Source organism: Cynocephalus volans, chromosome 7 (assembly GCF_027409185.1).
Source record: "Cynocephalus volans isolate mCynVol1 chromosome 7, mCynVol1.pri, whole genome shotgun sequence".
NCBI lineage: Eukaryota > Metazoa > Chordata > Mammalia > Dermoptera > Cynocephalidae > Cynocephalus > Cynocephalus volans.
In genome coordinates, this window is record NC_084466.1 from 77,801,454 (window position 1) to 77,824,284 (window position 22,831).

Sequence of the window (22,831 nt, forward strand, 5' to 3'; positions counted from 1 at the left end):
AAATTTATGATTTCATGACTTATTTATTCATGAAAAAAGTATGTGCTAATGAAAATTTTAAGCAAATATTTAGAAGTCCAATCTTTTGCCGATTTATATAGAACACAGAAGCTAAATAATATGGAAAATAATGAGGAAGTGCAAGAAAACAAAATCTTTCTCAACAAAAAAAGTTACATTAGAAAAAGTAAAAATTATGTTCTTTAAATATAAAAGCACTATAATCTTATTATCAAAATTGATGCCACAGGGATAACAAGTCCTAAGTCCAGGTACAATAACACATAAAAACAAACAACTACAAAGACAAAAATGCAAAAATTATGTAGATAAGGACATGGATAAAAATGACAAATGGCTTAGGGGAAAATAATCTGATAGTTTTCTCCTTTGTTGCTATTCTTCCTCTAATATCAAAAATGCTTTAGTACTAAAGGTTAAAAAGGAGTTTACTTAAGCCTTCTGAAAAGGCTATGGGTATATAATGTTTAATTGCCTGAGAAAATTAAAAGTATCTAAAAGCTCAGTGTGTTGAACAAAGACATGATAATTTGGGTGAGTTCAATGCTTATCTATACATCTGTGTAATATTTTTAAAAAATCAAAAAATTAAGATTCAGAGTTGGAAAAATAATCTAATTATTAATCAAAGACAATTAACTCAATTACAAATGATGAGTTAGAAGCCTCTAAAACTTTGTTTTCACGTAAAAATAAAATTTGTAATATACAACTCATTTTACCTTCACGCTCTTCAAATTCCGCTTGAATTGTAGTGAACAAGTCTTCTAGTTTCTTTTGCTGGGCCTCTGCATATTTTGCTGCTTCCTTTTCTTCTTCTTTTTCATTGCGAAATACGTATAATCCAGATGATGCCTTCTCCATCCACTGTAATAATGTGTTACACAAAAAAAGCATGGTAGGGAGGGAACATTCAAATTAACTGTCTCAAAAGAAAGAAATACACAATAAATTTCAAGAATACATCATACCTGTACAGGGTATACTCTCTGAATAATTACATCAGCACAACCGATATTTCCCCCATCATTAAAAAGCGATGACAAGGGCAGAGGAAAAGGTCTAGGATCAGGAAAGAACCCAAGTTTGGCATACCAGCAGGCGGGCCGAGTACTGTTTGCAGAAATCTGGACAAATTAATGAATAAATCAATTTAGAGGTTAAATATATATTCAACTCTATTACAGATTTCATAAGAGTTTTCATTCTTTTAGAGGTGTTTTAAAAATACTTTTAAAAGTCTCATGAAGATTAGTAAGAAAGTGAGTAACTAAAAGGATTGTACAATAGTGAAAATATTTTCAAAATATAGTACGCAAAAATATTATTTATACTGCTATAAAACCTTAATGTTATTTAAGTATTCCTTTTAGAAAACAGATAACAGGGACTTTGACTTAAACATGATGGTACTGGACAGCTGCCAAAAAAACACTATGAAAAACCATGATGAATTAAAATATAAAAAATCTACAAGGACAGAGAGAACTATAGAGAACAGTAAATAAGATATCACCAAAATTTTGAAAGTTAAAAATTTGTTGGACCAGTAAATGACAAAGCAGCCTGAGAAGGATTATTGCTAATAAAAACAGCAAACATTCATAGAGGACTTACTGGGATGGATATACCTGGCATGGTGTTAAGTATTTTACACATATTAACATTTAATCTCATAACAACTTATCCCATTTTACAGATGATAAAACTGAAGCAGAAGGGAAATTACATAACCTTCACAAGGTTACTCAGCTACCAAACTTGTTGTAAGGAGCCAATATGAAACAAAATAATCATAGGAATACACTCAGAAATTAGAGGCAATAACACACTCAGAAATTAGAGGCAATAGGTACCTTTGAAGATAGGAGCATAATGTGGGGCTGAAAATAGGAAGAGTGGTTGAAATTCTGTATAAAGATAGTTAAGACCTCAGATTTCCTCTCCTATCCCAAGCAGCCAGGTGGCTGTCTTTCCCTCATACTAAAAAAACCCCCAGGAGACTTTCCTTTTTGGATAGGCTAAACCACACATATCCTGACTCTGGGACACTGGACAGAAGCAGCTAGGGTTGGGGTGAGATGCTATATTGAAAAAAAAACTGAAATGAAAAATCTTATGCTGAAAATGAGTCCCCCTATTAGTTTCCTTACTTTGCTCGGCTTTCAGAATAGTCACTGATATTTCAGGGTCTCCTAATTAAAAAACCAAATCTCCACCTTATCTTGCTATAACCCGACAAGCCCCACTTCACAAAGAGCTTCTAATCAGCTCATTGGTGCCCATTCTCTTGAAGAGGAAAGAATAGCCAATAATCACCAGCTTAGGAAAACTCTCCAACCTGAGAGACCTAAACAGACAGAAAAATGGTTCTCAGAGGAAAAAAGTGCAGGGAGCAGAAAAAACTAAAATAAAAAATTAATAACTTCAGAAATATGAGAAGATGTATCTGTGAAACAAGAACTGGATGTGACAACAAGAAACTATTTAAGAAATAATAAAAGTCTCTTGAAAATTGAAAATTATGCCAGTAGACACAAATTCATTTTAAAGATCAGAAGAAAAAATTAAGAACTATCCTAAAAAGTCAGGGGGAAAGAAAACAAAATAGAAAACAGGAGACAAGCTGAGAAAACTAGAGAACCAATCTAGGAGGTCTCGTGTTCAAATAAGAGGACTTCCAGAAAAAAGAAGAGAAAAAATGGAAGGAAATTATCAAAAAAACACTTCAAGAATATTTCCCAGAATTCAATGAAGGACATGTATTTTCAGACTGAGTGCCACTGGGTACCCAGGACAATAATTAAAAAGACCAAAGTACCCCACTATGAAATTTCAGAATACTGGAAACAAAACAATCTTAAAAAACTTCCAAAAACAGACCACATAATGAAGGACTGAGAATAAAAATAGCACCAAACTTAGCAGGAGTTATAGCAGAAGCAAGAAGATAAAAGAAATAGCTTCAAAATTCTTAAGGAATTACTTAAACACAGAATTCTATATTTAGCCAATAAGATCTCAAAAAACTGCCTGTTCCTTTTCTCAGGAAGCCTCTGAGAGTTGTGTGCCCTCAGAACTAGGAAGTCTAGAAAGATGACATGAAATCTAGGAAGTAGAGGGTTGGAGGGTTAGTGTGCAGTGTTATAACACCAAGGTCAAGGGTTCAGATCCTTGTGCAGGCCAGCTGTGCCCCATCACTTCCCCCTCCCCAAAAGAAAGAAATCAAGGAAATAGGGCTTCTAACACAAAAAAGAGGTGAGAAGAATTCCCAGAATGATAGTTGTGCAGCATATATAAAAAATAACCACTTTAGAATGCAGCAGACGTACGGAAAGGTCCAGAGGGTCTCCAAGAAAAAGAAGTGAAAACAATATAGATATTTTAACATATTGGGGAGGATTTTTATGGCTCCTGTGTGGGAATGAGTCAGTGACAGGATACAGAAATTAAGAAAAACAAAAAAGACAATAACTCCAGGGAAAGCAGTAAGTTGTAAGGAAATGTGATCATAGTATATTATGTGCTAAGCTGTGAAAAAAATTTTCAGTCATTACAATGTAAACACTAAATACAGACTTCACTAAAAATTATGCTTTATTAGTATAAGGGAGACGGGCCAGGAAAAGTATGCAGCAGTGTTAGTGTAAGGGAGCTAAATCCTCACCTCCCACAGCAAGAAGTTAACAGTACATATCTAAATTGAAGGGGAAAAGAAGACACAGCAGTTAAAAACAAAAGGAACAGCCAAAGGGAGTTCAAAGGTTGCCTCTGGGGAGCATAAATGGGGGTGAGGAGGGTATGCTAGGGACTGCTTTTTTTTGGTTATAAGCCCTTTATCACTTGAGTTTCCAAATTACACACATGAATTAATTTGATAAAAACAAAACTAACAAACAAGAAAATGAAAGCCATTGCAACTTTGATATTCTAAGCAACATAAAACAAAAGCCTGTCTCTGCTTGATGAAATGTTTTCAGTAAAGAGCAGCCCAATCATGGAGTTCATGACAAAATATCTCTGTACCTCAAAAATGTTTAATTTATAAAATGGTCTCCTGAATTAGGGAGATCCAGAATATAAAAGAAGTAAATTCTCCACACTGTTTCTGAATGTGAAATTTCTGATGCAATACTGCAGACCACTTGATATGACAAAGTCCTGTTATATAGTTTAAAATCTACATAGAGATGAAATGTATATTATTATATATTCTAGAAGCATTGAAATCTAAGTCTCTAATCACACTGGAAGAGGGATCTGATCAAGTAATCAGGGTGGAAGCAAAGCTAGAGGACAAGATGGTAGCAAGGGCCATAGGTACCAAAATTGAATACTGTATCTGATGCAAATTTACTCTTGCTCTTTCACTGGAATTGCATTATTTTAGTTCAAGAAATATCTCTGGCTCTCCCAAAAACAACACAAAAATTTAACTGTCTGAAGAATCTGCCTCTTACACTAAGATTATCAGTACATTTTCAAGAAATGTAGCCTCCTTAATAACATAACTCAATTTAAAATTTCTCTAGAATTTAACAGAATCAGTGAATGAATTTTACCAAGAGTGCGCATTAATTTAATTTACCTTTAACGTAAGAGATTCTGGGGCTTCAAGAGGTGTACAGGCATCAGGAGAGCCCACCAGTTCTGCTCCGTGAATAATAATCTTCTGACCCACAGTCAATCTACCGTTTTTTAAGAGAGCTAGGAGTGGAGGATCTAACTGGGCCTTAATAGCATACCATCCATCTGTAAGTTCAATAGTGGTCACTGTTTTGGTATCCACACTACTAGTTTTACTGCTAGAAGTTTCACACGTATTTGTGCTTGCTAAAATTATGTCAGAAACACAGAGAACAAGTGTTCTCACAGGTGTGTCATCCCTTTCCATTATCTTTTTTAAAGCTGATCTTCTGTTTCTATCAATTTCCATATCATATCTAAAAATGAAAAGAAAAATGCATATTTTAGGAATTGTGATTCTTCAATTTCATTAGAAAAGCCACTGAATAATAGAGAAAAGTTAAATAAATTTATTGAATACTGAGACAGAAGAGAATTAAAAATTCTGTTGCTAGCAATACAGCAAGTTTTATATTATTAAAATATGAACACTAAAAGCAAAAATATGCAAACATGCTTTATAAGCAATCCCTGAACAGTGGATCGAATCAGTAATTCATATTCTTCTCACATGCCAAGAGGTTGAGGAAGGAGTGGCAGAAGAGGGGAGCAAGAGGTGTAACAACGAGAGGTCTCTCCTAAGTGGGGCCTGGGGGATGATAAGGGAACAGCTCTACACAACATGGACAGTAGTGTGGGATGGCAACTGTCACTGACAACCAGCTCCTGCACCATCTTTGACATGGAAGTCATAGATGGCCCAGAAGACTGAACCATACCACAGTATGTGATTACCTAATGTAATGCTATAAACTTGCCTGTATTTTAGTTGAAGAAGCACGGTTTCTGGGCTTAGACATCTATTAGCAAATTCCTTAGGAAAGGCAAATTCCATAGCTGCAAGTTTCCATATAATCCATCTATAGTGATTATAGACCCAAACTCTAGAAATAAGCTTTGGATCCACACCTGGGGTGTCACACAGAGCCCTGAACAAATAAAGGAAGAAGTAATATAATTTTAGAAAATTATTTAACATGTATCAAAGTATCATTCTAATCAAAACTCCACTTAAGGTAAAGGTCAATACAACTGTATTAGTCCATTTCTGTTGCTTATAACAAAATACATGGAACCAGGTGATTTAAAAAGCAAGAAATTCATTGCTTACAGTTTCTGAGGCTGGGAGGTTCAAGGTCCAGGGAACACATCCGGTGAAAGCTTTCTTCAGTGGAGACTTAAGTGTCAGCAGGGCATCACATTGTGCAATGGTGGCACATAGAGAGCAGAGACTAACCTCCTCATGTGCTCTCCTTTTAAAGCCCCAGAACCATGCCCCTGACCACCACTGTTAATCCATTCACTATGGCATGGTCCTACAACCTAATGACCTCTTCAAGGCCCCACCTTTCAATTATTATAATAGGATTTCACACCCTCAACAAGTCACAGTGGGGATTTAAGCTTCAATGAGGTTGCGGGGGTCATCCAATCTACAGCAACAACTATTTCAACTCATATATATTTGTTCCTGGAAAGTGAGATCCTTAATTTAAAATAATCTTATTTTATTTTATTTATTTATTTATTTTGTCTTTTTCGTGACCGGTACTCAGCCAGTGAGTGCACCGGCCATTCCTATATAGGCTCCGAACCCGCGGCGGGAGCGTTGCTACGCTCCCAGCACCGCACTCTCTCGAGTGCGCCACGGGCTCGGCCCAAAGTAATCTTATTTTAGATTATTTTTCTTATTAAAGAATTTGTTTTTAGAAATTATACCTGAGAACTCCCTTTCCTAGTCTTGGTGCTCTCCTTGATATCCTCTCCTCTCCTCTCAAATCTCTAACTCTTTCTCATTCTCACTCTTAGCACTACGATAACAGAATTAATCAGAAGAGAATTGCCATGAGCTTCCACCCTCACATCTACCCACCCATGGTACCTATATCCCTACACATTACCTTCTCCTGCCATTTCTATACTAGCTTCCCCCTGCTTGTTGCCTAATCAAGGCCACTGATCTAGGAAATGCTTCCTCCTCCTCCTGCAGCATCAATTGTTTCCCTCTCTACTGGACAATTTCCATCAGCATAAAAAGCAGTTTTTTTCCACCTTAAATCAAACAAGGTAGCCAAAACTAACATCTTTTGATCCTACTTCCTCTCCAGCTACTGCCCCTTTCTCTGCTTCTCTTTTTGGCAATTCCTGAATCAACTGTACTCTGTCTCCAGCTCCTTTTCTTCAACTGCCCTTTAATTACATTCTCATCAGGCTTTCACCTCACCAATCTACTGAGGTATTTTTATTAAGGTTAGTAATTACCTCTACTGTGCTAAATCTAATGACCAATTCTCAGTCCTCATCTTACTTTTTACCTATTTGCAGCAACTGCCATAGCTGGTCGTTCTCCATTCCCTGAAACTTTAACTTCAATTGGCATGCAACATACCACACGCTTCTGCATTTATCTCCAACTTTCTGGTTGGTCTTTCTCAATCTCTTTTTCATGGCTTTAAATTCCATCTATATGCTAATAACTCTCTCATTGGCTTCTTTGGCCTATACTTGACCTGTGAACTCCTGCATATCCAACTGCCTACCTAACATCTCCACTTGGATGTCTACTATCACATCTCAAGCTTACGAAGTCCAAAACTGAACTCTCAATTTCCTTCCCATCTCTGGTCTTCTCTCCTCCGGTAGAGTTACATGCTAACTCTATCCTTCCAGCTCCTAAGGCCAACATCTTTGGAGCCATTCTTAAGTCTCCTCTTCTCTCACACTCCACATCCAATCCTTGAACAAATCCTGATGGTGCCATCATCAAAACACACCCAGAATCCAACTGTTTTTCACCAACTCCACTGCTACCTCCCTGGAGCAAGCAACCGTCTCTCACCTGGATTACTGCAACAGTTTCCTAAGTGGTCTCTCTGCTTCCATCCCTGTCCCTCCCTATAGGCCAATCTCAACAAGTAGCCAGAGTTATTTTTTCAAAAATAAGTCATATAGGTCACCCTCTGCTTTAAATATTCTAATGGTTCACTCACAGTAAAAATTGTTAGAGTAAAAGCCAAGGCTCTTATGAAGGTCTATGAGGTCCTACCTTCCAACTTCATCTACTACTCCTCCTTTCTGCCCACTCTACTCCAGCCACACCAACTTCCTTCCTGTTCTTCAAATGCTTTAAGCATACTCCCTGCTGAGGGCCTGGGACGCTCTCCATGGATAGTGCTATACTCACTCCCTTTACCTCCTTCAGGTCATGTATCAGATGTCACCAACTCTCTGAAGCCTTGCTAACCATGTACTTTATTTAAAAATTATACTTCTCACCCAACTTTCTCTACCACCTTTCTGGCTTTATTTATCTTCATAGTACTTATCTCAATCTTTTAACATGCTATACAATTTACTATTTAAAAATTTTTTTCTGTGTCTTCCACCCCCTCTAGAATGTATAACTCATCACGGGAGGAAGTTTTTTGTTTTGCTTGGTTATCCCTACCACCCAGTATAGTACCTGGCACATAGTAGGTACTCAATAAATATTTGTTGAATGATCAAACAACCAATAAGAGCTTCAACACTCTAACTTTATGAACTCTGTCCACTGATTACATGGTATCTCTCTTAACCTCAACATCATGCAGTCTATTTAGTACAAGAAAATAACAATTGTTTTACCATACTTTCCCTACTAGAATCTTTTGCAGATTTTCTTATGTAAGACATGGGCAAGAAGCAAATAACATTCCTCTTTAAAAGTACTCCAAAAAAGTTAAAATTTCAGGAAAAAATGTTTTACCACTTTCCCAAAACTATAAATTTTGGAAAGATGTACAGCGATTTTTAAAAATAAGGACACTGGGGCCGAGCCCGTGGCGCACTTGGGAGAGTGTGGCGCTGGGAGTGTGGCGACGCTCCCACCATGGGTTCGGATCCTATATAGGAATGGCCGGTGCACTCACTGGCTGAGTGCCGGTCACAAAAAAAGACAAAAAAAAAAAAAAAAAAAATTAAAAAAATAAAAATAAATAAAAATAAGGACACCGGAGAAAGAATTCCCATCTCCTGCCGTTGGCATAAGGTAATACATCCCTGATAGCAAATTTCTAAATTAAGTTTATGTAAACATTACAATCAAAAGAGGTTACACAGTTTCTCAATTGTTGATGTTTTAGGGCACTGGGATTTTCTAGTTATTTGGTATTACTGATATTTAAGCAATTTTCTTTTAAACTTTTAGTTTTATATTTTATATTTATTAAAATACACAATAAAAGAATATGACGTAACTCTGTGTGTGTGTAGTCTACCATAAGGTCAATTAAAATTTAACATTTCTTATCATATTTTATATTGAAAATGACTAAGAAAAATGTCGCAATTTAACAAAACCCAACTCATTAAATTCATTTTTCAAAAGATTTCAACACAATGCCCACCGAACCACAATGCACTCAAAATGACTCAATGTATAAAACTTTGACTGCTAGCCAACGTTTTAGTTCAAGAGACAGGAAAGAGAAGAAGGAATTGTGAAGAAGAGACAGAGAGTGGAATACATAAAAGTTAACAAGAAATTTATTTTTATGTACCTATAAAATTCTTCTTTTCCAGCCTTTCCATCATTGGAGGGTATGAGCCATCCACCATCAGCCAACTGTATTCCCTTTCCAACCAATAAACATTTCTTACCAAAATAATCCTGAGTGTGAAACTGAAAAGATTCTGCATTTTTGCTGTTGATTTTTACACAATGTTTAGAAATGCCATACATATATAGCTGCACAAAATAAACAACAGAAAAATTTAATAATGGATTAGAAACAAAATCAAAGTGAAGGTTTTATAGAATAAAAGCAATTGCAACAAACCAAAATGAATTTACAAAAATTTTCCATTTAAATACTAAAATACTCACCATAAAAATTTTAACACATTTACTAGAAGCTAAAAATGTTAATGTACTATAAATGAGCCATACACTCAAGAGTCTGCTACACCTTTTCCCCCTGTATATATGCCTCCTGCTAAATCTACCATAGGAAGACATTGTGAGGATTAAAAAAAATATTGTAATGTTTTATAAAATCTCTCAATGTTCAAAAATTTAGAAGGGAAAGAACAGGGAATAGTGTAAGTATTTTAGGGAATGACCTCAGGGGGTCCGATTTCTACACAGGCCTGGCCTACTTACTATCAAGGTGCTTACTTCCACCCCAGTGTGCCTGACCCAAAGTATCTTTTGCTTGCTCTGAAACTGTGGCTCTTCCATCTTGCTAGTTAAGAGAGTTTGCAGCAGTTACTTAACATTCTCCAGCACTCTTGTTTGCAAAATGATGTACAAAATAATGGTGCCTTTCTTTCAGCGTGGTTGTGACGATTAACTGAGATATAATCAATGCATGTAAAGTGCTTAGAAGAATGCCTAGCACATAGAAATGCTCAATATATCTTAGCTATTAATATTGCCAATATTATTTTCACCTTTCCATTGCCTAAAATTCTACCTAGATAGTAGTGGCTTAACAGGAATCCTCTTTTAAAAATGTAAGTAGCTCTTAGAACGTTCAGGGCTATCAGTTATTCATATTTTAATTTCAATGAGACTACTTTCTCTAACACCTAGCTGAGAGCACTTACAGTGACAAAATGAGTCAGATTTGAAGGGGGAAGAGAAACAGTAATTCTGAAGCACAGATCACTTTGGTAAGATAAGGCCTAGCAGAGGAGAGGGAGGCTGCCACTGTAGCCTGACCAGGAAGCATGAGGATTCTATTCATCCATTCCTGCAGTAATTTGTTCATTCTTTAAACAAAACAATTTGCAGATACTACTTAATAAAACAAAATTACACTTTACTATAAAAGCTTTTAGTATCGTAGACAAAAGCATACCTGTTTATGAGAACACGCAGAGGGAACTTGGCCTGCTACTGCTGCTTTCAGAGAGATTCTAGGCAGAGTCGATGTTTTCGCAAGATAGAGACTACCTGGCTGCGGAAAGACACGTTGCCTTTGTTTCTTTTTAATTCGCATATCCTGTATATCTCTGGCATTCTGAAGACTTGTAATTACATCTGTTGAAAAATAAATAATTGGCAAAAATAAGGGGTTGCCCTGCTTTATAAGATTATATATATCAATTTGCACCAATTTTACATGTAGAGAAAAAGGGGGCCCCTACCCCTTTTAAATCTTCATGGATGAAAAAAGTTTCAACTTGTAAAGTTGTATAAAGAATAGAAATCTATTTTTATCTCAATTTTGGGAGAAAATTAGTAACATGCTAAAAATATATATTCCAGTAATAGCAGTCCTAGGTTGTGTGTGTCCAATAGTTTTAACAAGAAAGTTCACAAGTAGTTATCTTTGAAAGAAAATATTAGAATAATTTAAACCTAATCTTTGGATTTAGAAGATATAAAGCATTAAAAAAGGTTTTGAAATTACTAATCACCACACAAAAGGAGAAAACCCTCAGGACATTATTTCATAAGGGAAGGATCTGACCGAAAGGCAAAAATGTGTCACACAAATTGTTATACAATACCTAAAGGTTCTTCTTCACACTTAGTGAAAATTATACTTGCTGCTTGATTGCTGTTGTTTTTGTTAAAATGATGACTCTCGTTGTCATTAATATTATTTTCACTATCATCAGTGCCATGTTTATCTATGTTTTTTTGTTTTTGTTTGTTTTCCTCCAAATTAACATTCCTGTTAACATACTGTTCATCTCCATGAAAATGTGATTTAGTTTTAAAAGGTGGAACAAAGACTTTGGTCGGTTTGCCTGTCGTTATTGAATGTTTCATTTTTTCACATGTAGCAGGAACTTTATAACATGGGTGCCTTGAAACTGATAAATTGCTTGAAGATTTTTCCATAGACAAGTGTTCATAAAAATGAGATTTGGACAGAAATTCTTGACCAGGCACAGTAAAATTTGGATTCCATATTTCTTGCTGTTCCTTAGCTGTGCTACAATGGGGAGAAAATATTTACGTTGATTATTTACCAGTAAATGTACACATATGAATGTTTGAGAATATGACTTTTTTGCAGGCCCTCAATCGCTACCTGGCAATCCTATTCTGTAACTGTTCTGGGTTCATCATGGTTGCCATGCCAAAGTAAGGCCCGCACTTTCGAAGGCCATCACTGTTTCTCACACACTTATTCCCAGCCTTTGACTTTACAACCTGCTTCACAGAAGAGAAGAGGGTCTATCGAACATGGACTCTCAGTGTACGTCCCTCCAATTCTATCACAGTACTTCTTACTTACCTCCTTTATCAGGGAAGTGTCGACCCATCCTCCTCTCCATGGCTCACATCTTCACCTGAACTTGGACCCATCTAATAACAGTCTTTCAATTTCTATTCCACTTCTCTCCTTTCTCTCCTCCATCTGTTCATAACTTTTTTTTTAGTGCCCCCTTCAATTTATCCCCAAACGCTGTCCCTTCTTAAAACCCTTTTCTCAGCTTTATCTCCATTTCAAGCTAATATTCGTTGTTACCTACCCTCCCCAGTCAAAGTTCTAGAACAGGTAATCTAGACTAGATATATTCACTTCCTCAACTTCCACTCAGTGAACTCTCATTTCTCCCACTACTCTACAGAAATTGTTCTCAATAAAGGTGCTCATGACCTCTTAAATGCACGCACTGCTTCTTGTGTAAACTTGTCCTCCTCTACCTTTCTGACAGCTGTGACAGTTGACTTTTTCCTTAAAATTCTCACCACCATTGTTGCTCTAACCATTTCTTCTGTTTCTTTTACTGGTTTTCCCTCTTCCTAATTCCTAAAAACACTCATGTCTTCAGGGTTGGGTTTCTTCCCCAGACACTTGCCCTGGCTGATGTTATTTCCATTGCTTAAATTACCATTCATCTAACAATAAAAATATCCTTTATTCTCATGTCTGACTTTCCCCCTAGGTTTTGTTCCATCATTTTAAATTGCACATTGCATTAGACATCTGTACCTTGATGTTCCACACTCATCTCAAACTTAATATGTTCAAAATTAAATTCACTGCCTTCCCCAGAATACACGCTATTACTAATACTTGATATCTTGTTGAAAACCCGACTTCCTTTTACCAAATCCTGAACACCTGGAACTTGAAGTTAACCTAGAACTCATTTAGTTATCAAATAGTTAATGAATTCCTACTGTGTGCCAGGAACTGTTTCGCTGGTGCATATAGTGATGACCACATCAAAATTATAGTTTGTACATTCTAGTGGAGACAAACAGACAAGCAAACAAATATGTTAACTGGCCTAGACACAAGTGTGCCTGGAGAAGAGACAGCAAGGGAGAAGTCAGAAAGTAAGACTGGAAAGGTAGCAAACGGGCCAGATGATGGAGAATCTGAAAACCATGGTAAGGGCTTGTATTCTGAGATAAAAGCCATGGAATAATTCTGAGTAAAGAAATGACATAATCTGCCTTACGTTTAAAAAGATCCCCTAACTTCTTTGTTGAGAATTCACTAGGTATGGGAGTGGGGGTAGAACTAGTAGCAGGGAGACCAGTCCCATTGAAATAATCCTGGCAGTTTCTGGAGGCTTGAACAAGAGTGTCAAGGGTGGGAGTGGTGAGAAGTGACTGGATCTTGAATATATTTTGAAGGCAGAGCTGTTAGACTTTTACAGGAAAACAGATTAGGGTAAGGGACATAAGCTTTGGAAATATTAAGTTTGAGATGTCTATAAGTCATCCAAATACAAATGTCAATCAGGCAGCTGGATGAATGACTATGTTGTTTAGGAAAGAGATCTGTCTGGGCTAAAGATAATAATTTAGGAGCCATCAGCAAATAGATGGTATATAAAGACCAGATGGGATCACTAGAGAGGAAGGGTAGGAACAGAAGAGGTCTGGAGCTAAACCCTGGGTGACCCTAACATTTAGTGGCAGGGGGAGAACCAGCAAGGGAGACTGAGAAAGAACAGCCAGAAGGACAGGAGGACAGATAAGAGTGATGTCCTATAAGGCAGAGTAAATAAAGTGTTAGGAAAGCAGGCGTAGTTGTGTCAATGCTGGTCACAGGTTAATGTGAGGATGGACAGCTGACAAGATACGGTAATGTGTAGGGACTTGGCAATCTTGATAACAGGTGGTGGGTAGTGATAAAAGACTGACTGGAGTGGGCTGAGGAAAGCATGAGAAGAGATGAAGTAGAGCAGTGAGCAGAGACAATTCTAATGAGCTGGACCTTAAGGGGAACAAGGAAATGGACTGCTGGGATTAGAGTGGTCAAGAAAGACTTTTTGAGAAAAGAGAGTTACGGCAACTGCTTACACTACTGGGAATAATCCAGTAGAGAGAAAAAAATTAACGATGCAAGAGAGGGGACAAATGCTGGATTGATTTCTTTGAATAGGTGATCTAGATGAGATATAGTATACAAGAATGAAGAAACCTTCTGTTCTAAAACTTCTTTTCATTAATCTTCTTTTATTCCTTTGTTTTTAAATACTAAGAATACTGTAAAAATGAGTTTGCTTTGCAGGCTATGCTCAAGATGTTTATTTTAATCTAAGTGGAGATAATTTGCCACTCTCAATCACCACCTGGCCAAATCTATTTGAATTTATCTGGCACTCATTCCCTACTCTCTACTCTACCACCTCTGCTAGGTTGAGACCTTTACATTCGTATTAATCTCCTTGCATCAGTTTTGCTTTGGTCTATTTGTAAAACACAAATCTGGTTATTTTGCTCCTCTTAGAAACTTCCAAAGACACCTATCACTTATCTAGATTTGGACTTATCTGAAATGACATACAGAAGGCTTCCTATTTGGTCCTAACCTCCCCATTTCTTTTTGTTTCCTCCCAGTCTCGCCAACTCCCCTAACCCCACCCACAAAATCCCAAGATGAAATTCCATGTACCAATCATTCATTTACACCTAAACTCTCAGCTATGTATATAAATCTCTTTTCATACTGTTTATAAATTACAATTTTGATTTCTTAGAAATCTTTTTTTTTCTCCTTGAATAGTGCTTAAGTTTTCATTAGTTTTTGATTATTTTATTTTTACTTTTCCTGATGTCTGATAATCTTTGGATACCTGTTCATATTTAAGAGTGGGGAACCAAAAAAAAAAAAAAGCTGTTTGGAAGCTCTTGGTGCAAAGATGGGACTTGCTGATTGTAAGCTACACTGTAGATTGATTAACTGTGGAAATTTCAAGTTGCGAAAACTTAGCTGTCTACCTTCTAGAAGCTGAGTGTAGGAAGTCCTCAACATTCAGTATGCATACATTAACTTATTCCCCCTGTTTTCAGTATATTACCTTTAACTGTGCCTAGTGTGTTCACCAATAAACACCCTATTGTATCCTCTTTGAAGGAGAATAAATCTCTAGTCTTTTGTTAGAGTGGGCAAGAAGTAGTTGCCCAGTTTTAAGGAGGGAAAGAGTGGATTTGATTGCTTCTTAAACATATTTTCAACTTATCGTGTATTTCTATTTTGGCTCCCTCTTCCTTCACCACCCAATTCTGAAGACACATGGAACCACCATTTCTTGAGCTTTTGAGACTTTACTGTGAAATGGTTGGTCCTCAGTACCAGCTTTTTTTTTGGTGGCTGGCTGGTATGGGATCCAAACCCATGACCTTGGTGTTATGAGACAGAAGGTGCTCAGTTTCCAAGGGTTTGGGTTTTAGGCTACTCTCTTGGGTCTCACACCACTCTCCTAGGACTCAAACTCCACCCGAGTCCTAAGCTATGGTGGCCTGTGGCCCCTATTTTTGGTACCAGCAATTAGAGACTGAGACTACAGGGGGCAGATTTAGGTAATCTTGCTGAGCATGCTCAGTAAAAAGGAGTTTATGCCTTAAATTGCCTTCCACTGGAGGCAATAGAGAGCACCTAGAATATTCTGGGTATATTCGATGCATGTGATGGAATTTAACCAAGCATGCTCTAAAAGAGACCAACTGAGCATGTGCAGGATTAGGTTACATAACTGGGAACCACCCCCTTAGTTGAATATTCATTAGATAGCAAAACTATAAAAGCTGAATTCCAATTGAAGGCGGGTTGTCGCTCACTTTCCCTGCAGCCCAGCCACACTTTGCTGGCAAGGTGTATATGCTTTACTTTTGTGTCAAACCTACTTTTAATGGGCAGCTGCTCACTCTCCTGAGCCAGCCTACACTTTGTACTAATCTTTAAGTGTGTGTTTCTTACTTGGTTACTATCTTTCACAGTGGCTTTCTTCCAATGCCTAGTGGTCCTTGATTATCTGTTCCTATTTAAAAGTGAAGCACTAAGTAGCTGGCTGGAAGCTCTGTGTGCTGGCAGGGCGTGTCAATTGCTTGCTTCACTGTCTGATGACTGGCTATGCTGTTTCAATTCAGTTCCTCAACTGTCAGTATTTTTAGGTCTTTTTTAATGGGTTGGTCATATTCTCTTGCGAAAACATCGACTCTGCCTAGAACGGCAATATAAAATACTACTAAAGTACATATTTTTTTCATCCTGACACAGGCTTTCAAAAAGGGAAGTGTTAACTTCTTTACTTCATTTTAGTGCCATCATTTTAAGAAATACTGATTTAAAAAAAAAAACACACTTTTCCTATGCTATATTGGTAGAATTTTAAACAATTTAAACATATCTTACCAAAAGGGTCCACAGGTAATTGGCTCTAAAGAAATGTGATGCATAAATAATCTTCTATCTTTCATTGTGCCTTAAAAACAAAAAAAATTTAAATTACATATTAGTGAAAATCTAACAGAAGATTTTATTTCCTATTTCTGTTTATTACACGTTTTTGTAAATATTTACACAAAAAATTTGAGAATTATAGACTTTAAAATTCTCAATGCATATGATGAATGCTTGGTAAATGATAGCTATCAAAAGAAATGCTTGATTCACAAATTGATAATCACTAAATACTAATTAATTCATAGTACAAACATACAAATCAGTATAAATTTAGCCAGTTGATATTAAAAATCATAACACAAAGATGTTAGCTAATTGCTAATGAAAATATCAAATTTAACATTTAGTTTTATGAAGGTTTAGAAGATAAACTTTGGATATTCATTCCTAGTCTATATATTGTACCTATCAAACCTTCAATATATAAGTCCATTAGTTGGGGACTGGCTGAATGACTAGGATACAATGATACAGCCACATGATTAAGTACTATATATTCATTAAAAAAAATGAAGAAGATCTCTATACACTCATTAAGGGGTGATTTCCACATAAATTCTTAAGTGAAAAACAACAACAACCAGCAAACAAGATGCAAAAGAGTGTATATACTATCTCTTTTGAGTAAGAAAGAAAGGTAATGAGAACATATATACACATAGCTTGCTTATTTTTACAAAAAGAAATCACTAATGGATAAACCAAAAACTATTAAAAATGGTTACCTACAGTAACAAGAGCAAGAGGTGGGGAAAGTGGTAAATAGTATGAAGGAGACAAGGATGGAATCAAGACTTCTCCAAGGATACCTTTCTATAGTTTGATGCATGAACTATGTAAATGTTTTATTTTTTCAAATATAAAATTAAATAAGAAAAAGCAAATCCTAAAATTAAAAACCAATAGAAACAAATAAGTCTGACCTAATTATCAAATTGGTAATCACATGCAGAAGAATTATTTTGAATGAATTTGAACATAGTACCTTTGACTACACATCCTTGATGATATATATTCTAAGGAAAAAAACTGCAAAAAGTTCTTCAATTTCCCTTAGTAGTTAATATTGATATTGAAAATTTAAACTTATTATGCATACACTGTAGGACAGTGATTCTCAAAGGATGATCTGTGGGACCCTGGGAGAGGGGGTACACACAACCCTTTTAGGGGATCGCAGTGGTCAAAACTGTCTTAATACTACTAGAATGCTATATATGTCTTTTTAGCTGTGTTGACGTCTGTGCTGCTGGTGTATTCTGCCGCATACTTTAGTGCGATGATTGTCTCAAGAAAATGTACATATATGGTTCAGTTGTGAGCTGCGCTAGCCATTTTTTTAATGGATACCATTTTTATTTGGAATAACCAACAAACTATAGTTATTCAGACTGTTATTCAGCAGGCTTTTTTTTATTGAATTAAATGAGCTTGTCATTACAAGGAAAACAAATAATATTTGTTGCCAGTGGTAAAATTCAAGCTTTCAAATGAAACTCAGAATTTTGGGAAGCATGTATCTGGCTCTGTAAGCTTGACAGCCTTCCAATACTCAGACTTTTCAAATTAGATCAGTGATGGGCCGAGCCCGTGGCGCACTTGGTAGGGTGCTGCGCTGGGAGCACGGTGACGCTCCCACCGCGGGTTCGGATCCTATATAGGACTGACCGGTGCACTCACTGGCTGAGTGCTGGTCACGAAAACGACAAAAAAAAAAAAAAAAAAAAAAAAAAAATTAAATCAGTGATGACATGAACAAAAGTGACTGTTTAATATTGTGTAATAAAATTATCAGTTTTTGGAAGAACTGCATAACTCAGTCAACTAATATTTCCCAAGTGATCAATCCACAATGTACAAATATTAAAATTTATCAATTTTAATTTCTGACATAAATATCAATAGATATAATCCACATAAACAAATGCTCTTTTGGGTCCTCAATAATTTTAAAGAGTATAAAGAAATGCTGAGAGAAAAAAGTTTGAGAACCACTGCTGCAGGATAAAGCAAGTAAGTAAATATATTAATATTATTAGGAACCAAGAATTCCAGCACTAAAAAAGCAATAACATCAGCGGCAATAGTATAGCTAGCACCCAAATCTTGTTTTCAAAAAACCATTAACAACTAAAAAGATTTTTGAAGAAATAGCTGATTCCAGTATGGGGGCAGGGATATTATAAGGAGATCCTAGGAAATCTTTTTGTGATAATAAAAAGCAAGGAAGTGCTCAAAGATTAATCAAGGCATGTTAAAAACAAACAAACAAACAAACAAACAAACAAAAAACCCCTGGGAAATAGTTTGAAGAGGTTTCCACTTTCAAATATGGGATGATTTGAAAATCAAAAATAATTTTTTTTTTTTTGTAAAGAAATACATTATTTATAATATGTTTTACCTATAAACTTAATACAGAAATTATAAATAAAAATCCAGGAAAGCAAATAATTTTCTCTGTTGCATAAAATTGCTATCATTAACAGTGACTATTATGCCAATTTACTCCTTCCTCTGAAAAATTCTAATTAAAGGGAAAGAATTAAACATTTACCCTGCCTTTTTAGGAAGAATTATAGGTCATCCCAGTTGTTAAGAGAAAGTTCTTCCTTGCTGAAGAATACCAGCTAATAAATGTGCAAGGAATAACAAGATTTGAAAATCAATGGATGTTAAAATTGTGAGTGAAAGATTGTTGGATAATCTGGATATTTTCAAAGTACCAAAGTATCATTTTATAGATTACCTGTTAATTGCAATTGGGAAAATATACCTTTTCAATGAAGTGATCTTGTAGTTAGTATCTTAACCAACTGATCAATCCACTTGTCATTCTGTGCCTCTTGATAAGACCAACATATGCACAAAACTCTTCTATGAGGCATTCTGGCCAAAAATGTATAACATAATCCTAATCAAGTTTTTGACCCAAATAGGGAATAGAGTAACGAGTTAAATAATACCACAAGGAAACAAACAAATACAGAATGTAGGACAGTCTACAAACTGACTTGGTCACTTTAAAGTGTTAATGCCATAGAAAATAAAATAAAAATGAAAAAAGGTAAGAGGACTACTATAGATTAGATTATATCATGATATTAGGCAATTTTCTTTGGTGATAATGGCTCTGTGTTATACCATTATAAAATGTCATTACATCTGAAGCTAACATTGAAATAATTCAGCAAAAAATACATATCTACTCATACATATATGAGGAGTCTTCAGGAAGTTCATGGAAAAATTCGTATTACCTTTCAATTTAATTTTTGCACAAACTTTTTGAAGTATCTTCGTGTATATATAATTACTATTATATCTACAGAGATAAAACAAACATAGCAAAATAATAACTGTTGAACCTAGGTAGTGAGTATATGGGCATTCATATATTCTCTCAACTTTGCGTGTGTGAAAATGTTCATAATAAAAAACTAGAAAAAAAAATTCACTGGCAAGTGATGTATGATGACCATGCTGAAAAAAATCATTTGAAAAATAAAAAAAAAGATGTGATGATCAAATAAATACTGAATATCTACTGGCTCAAGTTAATTCCAAGAAGGGAGTTTTTATAATTATTATAATAATGTCTTATGCAACAGTAGCACTGTTAGGATTAAATACATGTTCTTCCACTCACTTTTCCCTAGGACTGTGTCAAAACCAATTGTTTTACACAGACAAAATTTGCGTAATACTGTCTCACACTATTCTTTCAATATCTAGAGAGGAGTTACACTGTACACAGGTACTAAAGATAGCTTATCAAGTAATACAGTATGGTAAAAATTATCCTAGAAATTACTTATACTTTTCATAAAGAAGAGTAATCGTGCTTTCAGTTTTCAACCCTGTTCAGAATTCTTGTGCACAAACCTTAGGGCTTCAGTAGAAAAAAACCAGAAATAAATACAGTTTTCTAGACATTGAAATTATCCTGTCTTTAAGATAACTTTCAAATTTCTATCCTTAAATGGGAGATGAGTTAGGAAATTCCAAAGTGTTCCTACTTCTTGTGGGATTCACTCAGGTGTTTCAAAACTAAGCCTCCATAGTTTAATGTAATTATCTCTCACTATCTGAACTTTTCCTATCCAAACTCAGAAACCAAATACATAGCGAGCAACAGTTACATGTTTGTTTATTTTTGAGCATTCCATGCTAAGAACTTTGGCTTCCAGCCTAAATGAGATAGATGCCATGGAGAGTTTTAAGCAGCCAAGTAACATAATCTGACCATTGTGTCAGAAATATGATTCTGGCTGCAATGTTGAGAATAGCCTGGAAAAGGGGAAAAGGCAAAAGTAGGGAAATCGGACAAAAGCTAAGATAGTCACTTATATGAAGGTCAGTATGGGGGCAGGGCTAGAGGTGAGAAGAAATGATCAAATTCTTGCTACATTTTTGAAGGTAGAACCTACAGAACCGGTTGGTGGGTTGGGTGTAGAGTAAAAGGAAACAAAAAAGTAAAACATAACATTAAGGGTTTGATGTGATCAAGTGGTAGAATGGCATTGCCCCTTATTGAGAAAGAAAACACAATGGAAAGACCAAGTTTGGGGCAGAGATGAAATCAGGTGTTCAGCACTGGCCATATTAACTTTGAGATGCATAGCAGCAATCCAAGTAGAGATGTATTAAGTTGGCAAATGAGTCTGAAGTTCAGGGAAAGGCTAAGGCTGCAGATAGAACTCTGGTGGCCACTGAAGTTTAAATTAAGGACAGGGCTCTGGGTGCTTCTGTTTAGAGTGAGGAAAGAATAAGGAAGAACCAGTAAAGAAGACTGAGAAAGAGTGGCCACGTAGGAGGAGAACCAAGAGAATGTGGTGGTCTGGAGAAGAGTGATCAATTATGTTAAATGTGGCTTTAACATAGTTAAACATGTTTAACATAGAGTTAAATGAAGACAGAGAAATACCCACTGGATCTGGCCACACAGAGATCATTGTGTTATTTAGGAAAGACTGATTTTGGTGAAATGGTGGGAGTCAAAAGCGTGACTGGACTCTAGAACTCAAGCTTCAAATCATTATACTAGGTTTAAAAAAATTTATTTTTTTATTTTTTTTATTTTTTATTTTTTTGTCTTTTTTCGTGACCAACACTCAGCCAGTGAGTGCACTGGCCATTCCTATATAGGATCCGAACCCGCGGTGGGAGCGTCGCCGCGCTCCCAGCGCTGCACTCTCCCGAGTGCGCCACGGGCTCGGCCCAAAAAAAAATTTATTTTTTTACTAAATTCTTATAGCTTTTTAAAATTAAAAAGTCATTATTTTATAACCATTTCACACTTGCCAATTACAGAGAACCCCAGCATCATAGTACGTGTTATGAAAAGGCCACTTAAACAAGGTAAGATATGAATTTAACAATTAAACCACACTGTAAAATCTTTTCTAATAGAGGGGGAAAAGATAAGTAGCAAATTTTACCATCTGGAGTGCTTTTTGAAGACTTTAAGGATTTTTCTTGATTTTCCATTATCCTGTCAAATTCATTTAACAAGTTTCTTTTGATTGGGGGTTCTCCTAAAAAACATTTCCACACATTTTTAAAAATCATTTTTAAAAACTAAAGTACTGACTCTTACAATATGTTAAACAAAAAATATATAATAATTATTATTTAAATAGCAACCATTTTACTGTGAAAGAGAAAATTCATTTTTCCATATCAATTTCATTTCCATTATTTTTTAATTTTTTTTGACCATTTAAAAAAACACTATTTAATAGGATCTAGGGATAAACAGATGTTACCAGATACCACAGATAACCTACTTTTTAATATACTAGCACTGAATGTAACTCTAGGTTTATTGGCAATAAGGAAAAACAAAATTTCTTCAAATAAACTTTTTTTGGGGGGAGTACTAAACTCAAAGAGGAATTTATTATACAGGTCCTTGAATTGCAATCTGTGAGCAGGAGAGTAGATTTTTTAAACGATCAAATTACATTAAAATATTAGTAATAGTAACAAGTCTTATTTAAAAATTCTACAGAGGCTAAGAGGGTACTATTAAACCAAAACTCAAGTTACACATTTCCATGTCATGCTGGGATAATTTATGATAACAGGCACTTTGCTTTTTTGATGCTTTATTATAGGGAATGAATTTGTAAGATTTAATAAGTAAAAATGTCCATGCAAGGATTTATCAGGTGTTAGATCATTTCTAAAGTGGTTTGTTTAACAAGTACCTGTACTGTTCGGATAGCAAGACACTGATTAAGCTATATACTTACATATATAACAGAAGTGAGGAAAATTAAATAGTAACACCGTTGAGAAAATTTAGAGATCTGATTTTTTTTTCTAGGCAGAAGGCCAACACACTTCAGTTTTCCACAAAAGAATATGACCATCTTTAAGCATATGCACTTCAGAATTTTGTGTGGAAGGACAGCAAATAGTCTAAGTATTATAACTTTACTACTTTGCCTATAAAGTAAACTCTATATAGA

General features: G+C 35.6%; 1 protein-coding gene across 1 annotated transcript in view; it reads right to left on the reverse strand.

Annotated features, from left to right (window-relative positions):
- Positions 1–22,831, reverse strand: part of BRCA2 (BRCA2 DNA repair associated) — a 70,375-nt gene that overhangs the window by 18,584 nt on the left and 28,960 nt on the right. The window contains exons 12-20 of the mRNA XM_063101548.1: positions 21,797–21,892; positions 16,305–16,374; positions 11,206–11,636; positions 10,551–10,732; positions 9,249–9,436; positions 5,466–5,636; positions 4,610–4,964; positions 993–1,148; positions 744–888 (exon numbers count right to left, since the gene is read on the reverse strand). Of these exons, the coding sequence (XP_062957618.1) occupies positions 744–888; positions 993–1,148; positions 4,610–4,964; positions 5,466–5,636; positions 9,249–9,436; positions 10,551–10,732; positions 11,206–11,636; positions 16,305–16,374; positions 21,797–21,892 (1,794 nt within the window). The remainder of the gene's footprint in view (positions 1–743; positions 889–992; positions 1,149–4,609; positions 4,965–5,465; positions 5,637–9,248; positions 9,437–10,550; positions 10,733–11,205; positions 11,637–16,304; positions 16,375–21,796; positions 21,893–22,831) is intronic.